At 40.3% G+C, this 13,788-nt stretch overlaps 1 protein-coding gene across 1 annotated transcript in view; it reads left to right on the forward strand.

Annotated features, from left to right (window-relative positions):
* snta1 (syntrophin, alpha 1) overlaps positions 1 to 1,824 on the forward strand; it is a 32,956-nt gene extending 31,132 nt beyond the window's left edge. Inside the window, exon 8 of the mRNA XM_056437662.1 lies at positions 210 to 1,824. Within this exon, the coding sequence (XP_056293637.1) occupies positions 210 to 302 (93 nt within the window). The 3' untranslated portion in view covers positions 303 to 1,824. The remainder of the gene's footprint in view (positions 1 to 209) is intronic.
* The last annotated feature ends 11,964 nt before the right edge of the window (positions 1,825 to 13,788 follow it).

The following is a 13,788-nucleotide window of genomic DNA, read 5'->3' on the forward strand; positions in this document are numbered from 1 at the left end:
CCAGGAAGAATAATCACTAATATTCCCACAGTCAAGTTGTTAAAATCACAATGACTGACAATTTACTGATGTTGAAAATATGTTTTAAGAGTATTTAAATACATAAAATGTAATTGAACCGAACTATATTTCACATTTAGAACTTCATTTCTTTTCTACATTTTAATTTCTTTCTTTCTCGTTCATATTCCCTGCACTCTTGTCTCCAGCAACTGGACCTCCATTCTTGCCCCAAGACCATCGTCTTCATCATCCACTCTTTCCTGTCCGCCAAGGTCAAGCGACTGGGCCTCCTGGCGTGATGACGGTCAACCATCTGGAACATCAAAGATAGGAATATTCATTCAAACACACGGCCGGAAAAAGACTCGCCGGAGGATGCAGCCCAGGAAAAGGTGCCGACTCGCCACTTTCTTTCAGCCCTCCTCGGCCTCCGAGAGGATCGGCTCTGGTCGGGCACCCGTTGCTCTTTCTCGGGGAATGAATAGAAGACCGCAACAATGATGGACCCTTTTTATTGAACTTGTAGTTTTACGGTAAAGAGAGTTTTCACAGCAACCACTTTGGGGATCTTGCATCTGTCGAATCCTTTACGGTGGGTCATCACGCGTTATGATGGCAAACTGTGTGAAGTGACAGCCTGCCTCCGAGCTTGAAATCCCAACCATTTCATGGTTTTTTTGCGCCATTGTTAAGTTCTGTTTTGTTTCACGAGTCCCGGCAGGCCTTTGTACTGAGCATCCTTTCATCCTTTCAATCGTTGCTTCATGCGCTGTGAGCAGTCATAACAATAAGTTATTTCACAAATGTCCTGATTGATGTCGGACTAACTTTTGTTCTTTTTTTCTTTTTTCCTTTTTTTTCTTCTTTTTCTTTTTACAAAAGCAGCTTTAGTGGAGTGACAGAATGACATGGCTAATGACGATCCATTATGATCGATAATCTGAACTGAACAATGTACACGACACAACTATAACCATGTGGTTTGTATGTGAATGTTTAAGTTGCCTTTCCCTTGGATTTTCACGAAAGAAAGCTACATACTTTTTAGTTAAAATATAATTTTCCCTGCAGCTCAACAACTTTTTATTTTACTCTCCTCTCGTTCTCTTTTCGTCTGTTTTAAATGTGCTCATCCATAGCCTAACAAACAGAAATGACTAACACAGTATATTATGAAAAGGTTTTTAGCTTAACCAGTAAATGAGATAAGAACGTGTAATTATCCTGACAAGAAAAGACACCTTCCTTGAATCTGGATGCCCGAGTCAGACATTATGACCCATGTGAAGTACAAAATAAAAGCTCTCGTGTTTTTAGAGTTTACCAAGAGAGGTTGTTTCATAATCACGTGTTGATGGATGACAAACGTTTGGCTCAGAGTGCCACTGCAGCTAAACTTCTTTTCCTGTAGGGTTAAGCTTTCAAAGAGTTCACAGAGTTTTATAGTACAGTTTATTTTTCTTCTTCCATTTTTCATGATTTAATCACAACAGAGGACTAACAATCTTCATCAGAAAGCAACGATAGTCTATTTTCTACACAAATTGTCCTCATTTAAATGATATTTTACCATATGAAAGATGTTGAGTTGTTTACATCAGTGTTTTTTCTTTCTTTTTTAAAAATGTGTGTCGACTGAACATCAACAAATCGGGGCCTTCTCTCTGTGTCCAACACTAAACAGACTTGTATTAATATATATTTCAAAACTAAAAACCTGTTTGCTTTCAAGAATAAAATGTATTGTATATTCTTATTTAAACAAATGTGTGCCTTGCAAGGTTGTTTGTATATAAACATGTAATAAACTTTGTTAACTTTTATTGTTTACTTTGCTTTATTGATGCGTATTAATGTCACTCTTGATTATTTTATTTCTTTTTATTTTCTTCTCTAAAGATGAAGAAGGCTCAACTGAAAATACAAACAGACACTTATGAAACAGAAAATCATATTTAATTTGTTTGACAGCTTTCCGATTTAAAGTTGTAGTGTGTGGGTTTTGGCGACATCTAGAGGTGAGTTTTCAGATTTCAACCACTTGAAACTTTTCCTGTGCATCAAGCCTCAGGGGAAACCAGTGGCGCATCATGTCCTCCCATAAATCCCCACTAAATTCTACAAATGTTAGAAGCTGCACTGATGAGCATCTTATACGGTGTTACAGATCAAATAAGGTCCATGTTGAGTTTTCGGTTTATTCTGCACCGCCACTTGTGGTAAAAAATTAATCATATATATATATATATTCACAAAATGTTTAATCATGGAAATTTGGTTTAAAGTCCTGGAAAGGTCCTGGAGATCCATTGGTCAGCATGTGTGTGGACCCGTCACAAACAGAACTGACAGCGCTGACTCGCGTGAGTTTACTAGCCCGACTGTTTGTGGTTTAACCGCGTCATACGCGTCGTTGAGGGGGCGTGGCTTATCTCCGTTACTTTGCTCCGTGGAAAAATATTTTCCGCCATCCGCCACGGAATAATTAACCTACGTTATACTTCTTGTGGAAATGCCACACACGTCGTAACATTCCGCATCCAGCGCCACGAGAGCAGCAGCAGCCAATTAGATCCAACAGCGGAGCAGCTCAGCGCTGATTGGCTCTCACAATGCAGTGTTCTGGTTCTGTGCTGTGACGTCGCTAGAGACATCACGGAGCACTGATCCAGAGTGCGTATAGAGAGCAGACTCAAGCACTGTCCTGAGGTCTACTTGAGGATCTGAGAGAGTCCTGGGGACCAGAATATGGTAACCAGGATGTGTACCCTGGATACTCGTAGACTGGGGGGGGATAGAGCAGGGGGTTCTCTGATATATACACATGTACATACATAAATACATGGTGAACTAATCTTACATGAGGTTGTTCAGCTGTAGTAAGACGGCATTGAAGGCCTAGGTAGAAAATGCACGGCCCGCCACTGGATTAAAGCGGCTTTAGAGGCCTCGGGGGGACAAATGCACGGCACACAACCCGAATCCCATGTCACAGCATCCAGAAGGATGAGTTTGGCGTCATCAAAGAAAACCCAAGTTGTGTGAAAGATGAGGAAGTCTTTGTGGAGTTGACGCCTGTGTCGTCTGCACTCGCATCATATTCATACTTGTTTGTTGACGTTTTAATCGCCTGATGACTCCCAAAAATGAAAAGAAGAAAAGTATTACAAGAGTGATATCTGCTTTTGAGACTGAATCTGGAAAAAGGGATTGAATATAAGTGTCTATATATCTATCTGTCTATTTATCCATCTATCTATTTATGTATCTCTATCTATTTCTCTATCAAATATATTTATCTGTCCATCTATTTATGTATCTGTCAGCCTGCCTCTCTGCCTGCCTGTCTGCCTGTCTGTCTGCCTGTCTGTCTGCCTGTCTGTCTGCCTGTCTGTCTGCCTGTCTGTCTGTCTGTCTGCCTGTCTGTCTGCCTGTCTGCCTGTCTGCCTGTCTGTCTGTCTGTCTGTCTGCCTGTCTGTCTGTCTGTCTGCCTGTCTGCCTGCCTGTCTGTCTGCCTGTCTGTCTGCCTGTCTGTCTGCCTGTCTATCTCTCATAGCTCACACAGCCGTGTGGAGTCCTTTCTAACTCGGCCCTAATGCACTTTTCGTATCCAGCTGTACGTTTTGAAGTCATATCTCCGGGTCTTTAACGATCTCGTGCTTCAGACCGCAGATCTCGTCTTTCATTTAACAGCCCCGGTTGGGGGTCTGTCAGATTTATGAAGTCCAGACAGAGCCGTAGAATGGGAAGAGCAGAGATGATGATGACGAGGATGATGATGGGATGCTTAAGTCAGCGGGGTGTGTGATGGAGACGGTTCGGCCTGCTGCTCCAGCCGTTGTAAAGGGAGCAAGCAAACAGAACCCTCCCATATGCTTTTACTGCCGCGAGGCCGCGTTATCAGCGAGGCGCAGATGCTGCGTGTTGCCGTGCAAAGTGTGAGTCCGTGTGCGTGCATCTGCTTTTCAAACACGCGTGTGCATTTGCATGCGTGTGCCCGAACACCGAATGGATGCGGGAGAGTGTGGTAATAACAAACTGTGACTTGTACATCAGCCCGTCAAATCAGAATAGAGTGTTCACTTTTGATCATATCTTCTCTCTCCTTTCTCCCCTTTGAGCCCCCCGCTCCTCTTGTTGAGGCGTTACCATGGTAACGGCAGGGAGCTCTCAGATTGGCTGCGTCCATCTCTTCCCCCTGAACTGTGGTTTTTTCGCTGCCGAAATTGCCAATCAGCCTCTCAGATCCGCTGGAGAGGAGGAGGAGATTGTGTGAATATATTTTGATTAACAAAAATGGAAGGGCACTTAGGACGGAGAGGAAGGGGGGGGGGGGGGGACATTGATGGAAAATATGATGGTAAAGGAAAAGATCTCGGAGGAAATGTTGCAGTGCATATGTGCACTCTGCAATCTCTTCTTTTGTGTCGAAGCCCGGAGAGCAAACACGATCACACAAAAAGAGAAGGAATATTGACTCTAAATGGGATTGAATAGGCAACATTAAGGTCTTTGTTTGAATGTCAACAATAAGCAGGGATATTGTGTGAATGCAGACATCAAATAATGAAAAGACTGGAGATGTTGAGACAAGTCAGGGCTGATCAAGGCTATGCACATACTGTGTTTGTTTGAGCCCAGATTGTATATTATTTGGTCAAATCAATTATGTCGCACGACAATACGAAACAGACCTTTCCGATACGCCCATACTTAACCAAAGATATGTATTGTTCTTTACCCATGTGACATAATTGGAAACCTATTGTGTTGTTCTTTGGAAGATGGAGGAAAGTATTCACAGATGTAGAACACATACTTTAGCAAGTGTTTGGCATAAAGCAAGTGTGAATATAAATGGGCTAAAATGCACCACACTCACTCATTTGATACATCTGTAATATCAGAACAAAACATCATTGAATAAGTATATGTTATTGTTGTTTGCTGCACTACAACGAAAACAATTATTATTGCACTGAAGCTCCTGCATGTATAGTCAATAAAATGTCTGTATCTCTCTCTCTCTCTCTCTCTCTCTCTCTCTCTCTCTCTCTCTCTCTCTCTCTCTCAGACCTTTCCCAATTCCAGGCTAATGACTAATGAATGTTGTATGTCTTAAATGGTATATGGCGTTGTTAAAAATAATCTGAGGTTCCACGCTTAGTGTTTTTAAAAGTGAAACCAATAACAATCTGTTATATTTACAAATTATCTTCCTCTTTTTAATAATTTTGACTGTCAAATTATTTTTTAAAGGAATGAATTAAACAACAATTAAATGTTTTTATTGATTTAAATGACATACAATGAGAGTGGAAATGCACTTTTAAATAATTGTCCTGCGATGGCACAGAGCCAGCGTGTCCATTTGGCATCATTTCCATATTTTATGAAGCATAATCTTCTCAAATGAACAGCGACTATCAGTTCAGGTGTCGATCACAATCACGAGTCCAGCTACTATTGTGTCCACCACTTCCTGTGTGAAGTCACACTCTTCATTATAGTCACGATATTCATCGTCGTTATGAAAGATGAGCATCTTGTCCTGCAGGTCAGACTGAATCATCACACAGGCTCTCTTTACAATGCTTAATGCATAATAATCAATTAAAAAGTGTGTGGATGCCAATTTCTTTAAACTTGAAAAAGCTCGAACATTTGGCTTTATAAACTCGTGTGTCGATGTCAATAAAGTATATATGAAGTACTTTACTTGAGTATTACTGGTGTATGCTTATACTTGTGTAGCATACATATATACACTCGGGCTGCAACGAACGATTATTTTGATAATCGATTCATCTGTTGACAATTTTTTCGATTTATCGATTAATCGGATAAAAAAAGAAATAACTGTAATTTTCAATACGGTATGCTTTGGAATTCTCATTGTTAGTTTAAATACTACATCTTCTCACTTTGTCATGTATACACAGAGTTTTTAGAGCAGGCTCAAGCACTGGTCTCAAGCCTACTTGAGGATCCGGGAGAGTCCTGGTACCAGAATGTGGGAACCAGGATGTGAACTCTAGATACTCGTAGGAATACGACTGGTGGGGGATTTGTGAATTGCACAGAAGGGGTGGGGGGGGGGGGGAGGGAGGTGGGAGGGTTCTCTGATATATACACATGTTACATGTACATACATAAATACACGCACATACATCGATATAAATATACACATACATGTCTAAACATGTATGTGTATATTTATATCGATGTATGTGCGTGTATTTATGTATGTAAGGAGGTACAGAGACCGGGTACAGACCGCAGTGTGGCTCTCCTCCATAGGTGCACACACATAAGTCACATCATAAGTTTTTTTATGATGTCAGTATATTGGGCGTATTTCCAATAATTTTATGTGAAGTTAAATCCGATATTTAAAATAGATATAATTATCTGAATTACATGCCCGATACACCAACATATAAGTATATATGTACATACATACATATATACAAATTCATATATATATGTACATACATAAACATATATATATATTATATTCATAAAGAACCACACACGCAGGTTTTAATACAACTGACAAACAACATCCAGTCAAACCCTCTCGATGCTTTGCAGTTCAATTAAACTCGCCAATCACCGTCTGCATTTCATCTTTCTGTAACAGCATTTAACAAAATCTATATTTCTAAAACAAAAAGATTGTATGAGAAGGAAACACACAGTTTAATGTAAACTCAACGACGGTATCAGCTGCTGTCTTGACAAACAACTAAGGATCTAAATACTTAGACGCTTAGTATATGGCTGTATAGGACATGGCTGTATATGACATGGCTGTATAGGACATGGCTGTATAGAACATGGCTGTATAGGACATGGCTATATATGACATGGCTATATATGACATGGCTGTATATGACATGGCTATATATGACATGGCTGTATATGACATGGCTGTATATGACATGGCTATATATGACATGGCTATATATGACATGGCTGTATATGACATGGCTATATATGACATGGCTGTATAGGACATGGCTGTATAGGACATGGCTGTATAGGACATGGCTGTATATGACATGGCTGTATAGGACATGGCTGTATAGGACATGGCTGTATAGGACATGGCTGTATATGACATGGCTATATATGACATGGCTGTATAGGACATGGCTGTATAGGACATGGCTGTATAGGACATGGCTGTATATGACATGGCTGTATAGGACATGGCTGTATATGACATGGCTGTATATGACATGGCTATATATGACATGGCTATATATGACATGGCTGTATATGACATGGCTATATATGACATGGCTGTATATGACATGGCTATATATGACATGGCTGTATATGACATGGCTGTATAGGACATGGCTGTATAGGACATGGCTGTATAGGACATGGCTGTATATGACATGGCTGTATAGGACATGGCTGTATAGGACATGGCTGTATATGACATGGCTGTATATGACATGGCTGTATATGACATGGCTGTATAGGACATGGCTGTATATGACATGGCTGTATAGGACATGGCTGTATATGACATGGCTGTATAGGACATGGCTGTATATGACATGGCTGTATATGACATGGCTGTATAGGACATGGCTGTATATGACATGGCTGTATAGGACATGGCTGTATAGGACATGGCTGTATATGACATGGCTGTATATGACATGGCTGTATAGGACATGGCTGTATATGACATGGCTGTATAGGACATGGCTGTATAGGACATGGCTGTATATGACATGGCTGTATAGGACATGGCTGTATAGGACATGGCTGTATATGACATGGCTGTATAGGACATGGCTGTATATGACATGGCTGTATATGACATGGCTGTATAGGACATGGCTGTATATGACATGGCTGTATAGGACATGGCTGTATAGGACATGGCTGTATATGACATGGCTATATATGACATGGCTGTATAGGACATGGCTGTATATGACATGGCTGTATAGGACATGGCTGTATAGGACATGGCTGTATATGACATGGCTGTATATGACATGGCTGTATAGGACATGGCTGTATAGGACACATCCGAGCTGTGGATCATATCCTGCAGTGTGTATCATAGCAGACAGATGGCAGTAGACTATTGAAGGAGGAGAGGTCTGGCTGCTATGAATGTACGGTTAGAAACAGTAGGGGTCTCTGTCTCTCCATACAGAGGAATCACAAAGAGAGTGTTATTGTCGAGAGAGAGAGAGAGAGAGAGAGAGAGAGAGAGAGAGAGAGAGAGAGAGAGAGCATTTAATCTTTAATTGGTCCTGACCTAATTCAGAACAGGACATCCCACAATATTCAATACTCTATTCCTATCTTTTTTCCTTTTTACTTTCTCTCTCTCTCTGTCTTTTTTTTCTTCCTCTCCCTCTTAACACAAAAAGGACTAGAGAGAGGAAAAGAGGCCAAGAGATTAATCCTAAAGCTCGAGCTGAGCAATTCATATTCCAATTGGAGGAGCATGTTATCTATTTTCTCACACTCCTTCATTGTGCGTCTCTTCCTGAGAGGCATTGGAATCAAAGAAGGATTCAACGGGAATCAAACGGGGGACTTTCACGGAAAGGAACAATGGCGACAACAGTCAGTCGAGGTACAACGTTTCAACCTTGTGCAGAATCCAAAGGAATCAACTGCGCAATCACTTTCACATCAACTCCTCAATAACCATGTCAAATATGTACAGAGGGATGGGGTGAGGCTAAAGCTGAGTCCTGTGTCATTGGAAAGTCATTCATCCGAGCTTAATCAATCGAGGTTGTTTGATTCAATTCAAACTGCCTTCCAGGCAGAAGAAGAGTGCAAGAAAAAGGAAGAAAATGAGAGTCGAGCTCAGCTCACTCTTTCTAACTCTGACGAGGCTTCTCTCCATCTCTTGTCTCTTTCATTTCACCCCCTTTTTCTTTCATTCACTCGATCATTCTCTCCTCCTGGAGGCAGGAATTATTGCTACTCATTTCATGCTGTACGGCATTGCCTTGGATTTGTTGTTTTTTTTCTCACCAGGATTGTTTTAAATATTGTTATTACTACTGTATGTCTTAAAGACCGGGTTGGGGTTATTAAATATGCCAAAGCGAATTGTATTTTCGCTCAAGTAAGCTCCATGGAAATATTCCATCAGGGCACCCTTTTATTCTTTCCAAATGTAGTTATGAATTTTAAAGTAGAATTGTATTACTGGAGGAGAGAGGTGTGTGATCAGAATACTGAGCAAAGCCCAGATTGGAATTCCTTGTTCTTGGAGTATTGAAAGGAGACTGTAGCTGTCAACAGGAGGGGTAGAAAAATAAAAAATAAAGAAGGAAAAGAAAGCGACAATGGGGGTTATTATTGGCAGCTGTTGACAATGAGCACACTTACGTTTTTTTTTTTAATCTTCATTTGTTTGAGGCAATGGAAATTGACCAGATTGCTTTCAGAAAGGTGTTACATCAAAACATTGCACAAAATGAGTCCATAATAAAATAGTACATTTTCGTTGCCTAACAGGCTTCTAGGGTAGAAATGTTTTTTTTCTTCTTCATAGCAACACCATCATATAGACATTCAGATCCAATCCACGGCCACCTCCACCACCACCCCCACCCCATCCTGCCTTCATTTTTTGGTATTCATGAGCATATGCTCCTGTGTGAAGTCCCCTGTCAATAAATATGCACAGTCTTAATTGTTCCCATCGTAATTAGACTGCAGTTCTGTTCTTTTTGGCTCAGGTGTATGTTGAATCTCTTTCTTTTGTTTGTGGTTTGGCACCTCTGATGATTTCCATGACAATCATTTGAGTGAGCAAGGAAGCGAGAAAAGGGTAGAGAGAGAGAGAGAGAGAGGTGAGAAACAGTTGCTGGAATAAAGCCCCATCTCAATCTGAATAGCTTATTAATAGAGCTGGTCCCAGGCAAACAGATGGCAGCTGCCAAAAACAAACACAGAAATCACAGAAATGAAAACCCTAATTCAATTAGGTGAGAAGCATTCCTCGCAGCAGCAGTTATTGAGCAGTTTCCATTAATTTGATGATACATTTCTAAAAAAAGGAAACATATTAAAGAGCTTTTTTCCCCCAGAATGTTCTCCTGTGTTTATTATCTGTGGCTGACAAGCGGAGAAAGAAGAGGCCGTGAGTTGCGAGGATGTGGGCGTGAGAGGAAAACAGGATTTAAGTCATTACTGGCTCACGCTTAACAAATGCAATTAAAGTTACTAATGAATAATACAATTGTGGTGTGTATTATATGAATGTATGGTTGACAGTAAAGGAGTCCAGTAAACCAGCGAGTTGTTATTGGCCTGTTTATATATTAGCATATTACCATTTATATGAGAGAGAAGAGAAACAAATCAAAAGGTGGTTGGAGGTTGTGAGTGATGCGGAGGTTCATACATCTCTGTGTCTGTCATAATGTTGGACTACGGGATGGAAATTACATTTCGGATATTCACTGTCCCCTGAGGATAGACCCTACCCTCTTTGGCGATGCCAAAGATGTTTTTCGTTCTTACATTGCGTTGTTTAACTGTTACTTAATTAACACAGTTATTTCAAGCCCGACCATGATGAACCAATGTATTGATTATTTAGTGGATATGCAAATTAATGCAAAACGAGCTAACATGCTGATGGTGAGCATTTTATTTTATAGCAATGTAATGGTTAGCATACTGACATTACTATTTAACTCTTTCAAAGAGTTGCAAGCATGGCTGTAGCACGGCGTTGTCTCATTTTGATACTAATACATTGTGCAATCTAGCAAAATATCTTCTTTAACATAACGTTTCAATTCTTATTATTGACCTTAATTCTTACAGCGAGAATAGAAAACAAATATATGAATGTGATATGACCAAAAGAAGCTATTCTTGGTGATAGAATAACATTCTGAAACATGCCAGATCCGTGAATTAAAATGTTTTCTCATTACGTCGCTAAGATAATACGAATATTATTTGCTGCAGCGATTTAGTTGTATATAAAAGTAGCAGGTTTGCTTCTGCAGTAGCATTCAACATGCTCAGAGATAAGGTTGAATGGGAAACGGCGGAGACAAAACATTCTGTAGAATTTGAGTTTCAAGGTTTCTTTAACATACTTGAAGGCTCTGAAGTCTTCATCCCCAATCTGAACTTCTGACCTGTTCACAGAGCTGCTCTCCTTCTTGTCAAGTCAGCTCATCATTGACAAAGTTATCCGGGTGCTGACACGATTCAAAGAATGAATGCGCAACATTGAGAAACAAGTTCAATGCGTTTAACCGAGAACTAATATTTATTTGTAAAACCCACACGTCACCGTGCGGCCCTTCATCAGGTTTCGTGTGACCTGGATTTCTCTGCCAACGATTTAGCCCGGGATGATCCTTTGAAATGAGTCCCAAGTTAGAATTCAATTCACATTTTCACCTTCTCCAAACCTTTTAAGTCAATTTCTTTAAGACCAGGGAGACTGATTGAAAACCCTTTGGAGTGACAGAAAGTAGTATGACTCGGAAGAGAGACAAAAAGAGAGAACACTCAAGAAATACAAAATAAATATTCTGGTGCATTTTATTCTGATGAATGCAGAAGCAAATGTCCCTTGGGTAGAAAGAAAGTTAATCTCACGGACATAAATGAAGAGTAATAGGGCTTAAAGATACAATTATATGTTAGATCTGAAATATGAAAATGGCAGACAAAGCACAACATATTTTGGATCTGCTGGTAAATAAACACTATGATTGGTTAAAGAGGAGAAATACTTGACATACCAGGTGTCCAACACAATGGAGCTCACAGAGACGAACAATAAGAATGTTCTCTCTCTAACGCTTTGAGTTCGTGCTCAAATTAACTATTATATTATGTACGCCAAAAATGTGACAGTATTATTCAAACGGAAAAGTAATCAGCCATTAGTGTTCATTAGAGTCTTGGCTTGTTCGCGATGTCATATGGAGCTCATTACACCTGAAGTAGTTTAAAAACCTCAGGAATTGGATTCTCCTGCATAGCTGACGAACACACGTTTGCATTTGTATAGGACTTAGGTGGAAATAACTTATTCATTTAATGTTTGCCGAGTAAATTCAAAGGGATATAAAGTTTATCTTGGAAAATGAGTGGAACAAAGTTGATAAGAGCTTTACAGTGGAGGACAAAGCCAAAGATGTTTATAGACGTTTATAGCATGTAGCAGTGGCTAGCATCTTAGACAGCTTAGCTTTGCACACTAGCCCCATACGCACATGACAATACAGCTGGCACAAACATTCAACAATGTATTAGGCGTGAAGAATGTTTACTGCAATTCACATTAAATTAATTGGATACACTGTTTATCTAAAGTCAAAGAAGAACATGCTATCGCTAAACGTGTTCAGGATCAGGCCGTTGTCGCTGCTAGCCACTGCTAGCGTTCTCATTTTTCAGTTTTTTTCCTGAAGAGATTCAGTATTTTTACAAGGGGAGTAGCTTAAGAAGTGGTGTATAAACGACCCAAAAGCCTTACTTGAGTAAAAGTAAAAATACCTTAATGGAAAATGACCAGTAAAAGTGAAAGTCACCTATTAGAACACTACTTGAGTAAAAGTCTTAAAGTATCTGATATTTACTGTACTTAAGTATCAAAAGTAATTGTCTGATATTAAATGTACTTAAATATTTATAGTAGTCTTGCTAGCTATAGCATCACAGGCATCACTGTGAATAAAAGAAACCGCGGCTTTGAGAGCACTTGTTTACAATTGTTCATTAATGTGATTAACCAATGATTTAACTTGCATGCTAGGACCCGTGATTCACCAAACCTGCTTGCTTTGGAGTCCGTGTTCCACCACAGTCCTGGACGTTGGTCTTGTGATACATTTTTCTCTAAATATATTTTTTGATGTTGTCGCGAGTAACGAAGGTTTCAGGGATAATGCATCAGAGTAAAATGATCACTTTTCGTAAAAAAAGTAAAAGTGAAAGTCAAAAGAAATATAAATAGTAAAGTATAGTACGGATATCCAAAACAACTTATAAAATACATTAACAAAGTATTTCTACTACATTACTATACACCACTAAGCATAAGCCATAATGAAAAACTATTTCCTTTAAGCCTATGCCAAAAAACTGTGCTGGTTCTTTTGTTGGAGCTCAGCAGTCTCTGCTCGATTGCAGAAGACAACCAGAGATTCTCTGAGATATGGAGTATTATCAGCGCTAATGTTAGCTTCCTAGCCTATTCGCAGCCCTCATGTCATTGATGGCGCGGCTGTGTCCAGACGCCGTCGTGGTAGCTCCGCGGAGATTGTGCGCTCTTTAGCAAACACATCGGCAATAACAGCATCTGAGCGCAGCTTTTGGACATGATCCAGCGTGGCGGCAGGAGATCCGCGCGAAGAACCACAACAACAACAGTGGAGCCGCTAGTGCGGGAGACGACGAAAAACATCGAGAAGAACGGGAGTCGGAACAGACTGAGGATGATGTTAGGCAAGGATCAGATTTAAATCTAAGGGTGGAGGGTCTGCTTCATGACACACAACACATGGTGCAACCCCAAGAACATTAAGACTCTTTCTCGTTCCTGCTTCGCAACCTGGAACATCTGACGATCTCATGCCGCCACTCTCATCACCACAGCCGTCTACATTTCACCCAGGAGCGGACCGTAGAGCACACTCGGACCTACATGATGTGTTATGTCGGCATCAGAACAAGTATCCCGCGGCTGTGGTGTGGTGGTGGCTGGGATAATAAAGGCAAAAAAAAAGTCATGCCGAACTTCACCCA

The sequence above is a fragment of the Pseudoliparis swirei genome, chromosome 18, assembly GCF_029220125.1.
Source record: "Pseudoliparis swirei isolate HS2019 ecotype Mariana Trench chromosome 18, NWPU_hadal_v1, whole genome shotgun sequence".
Taxonomy (NCBI): Eukaryota; Metazoa; Chordata; class Actinopteri; order Perciformes; family Liparidae; genus Pseudoliparis; species Pseudoliparis swirei.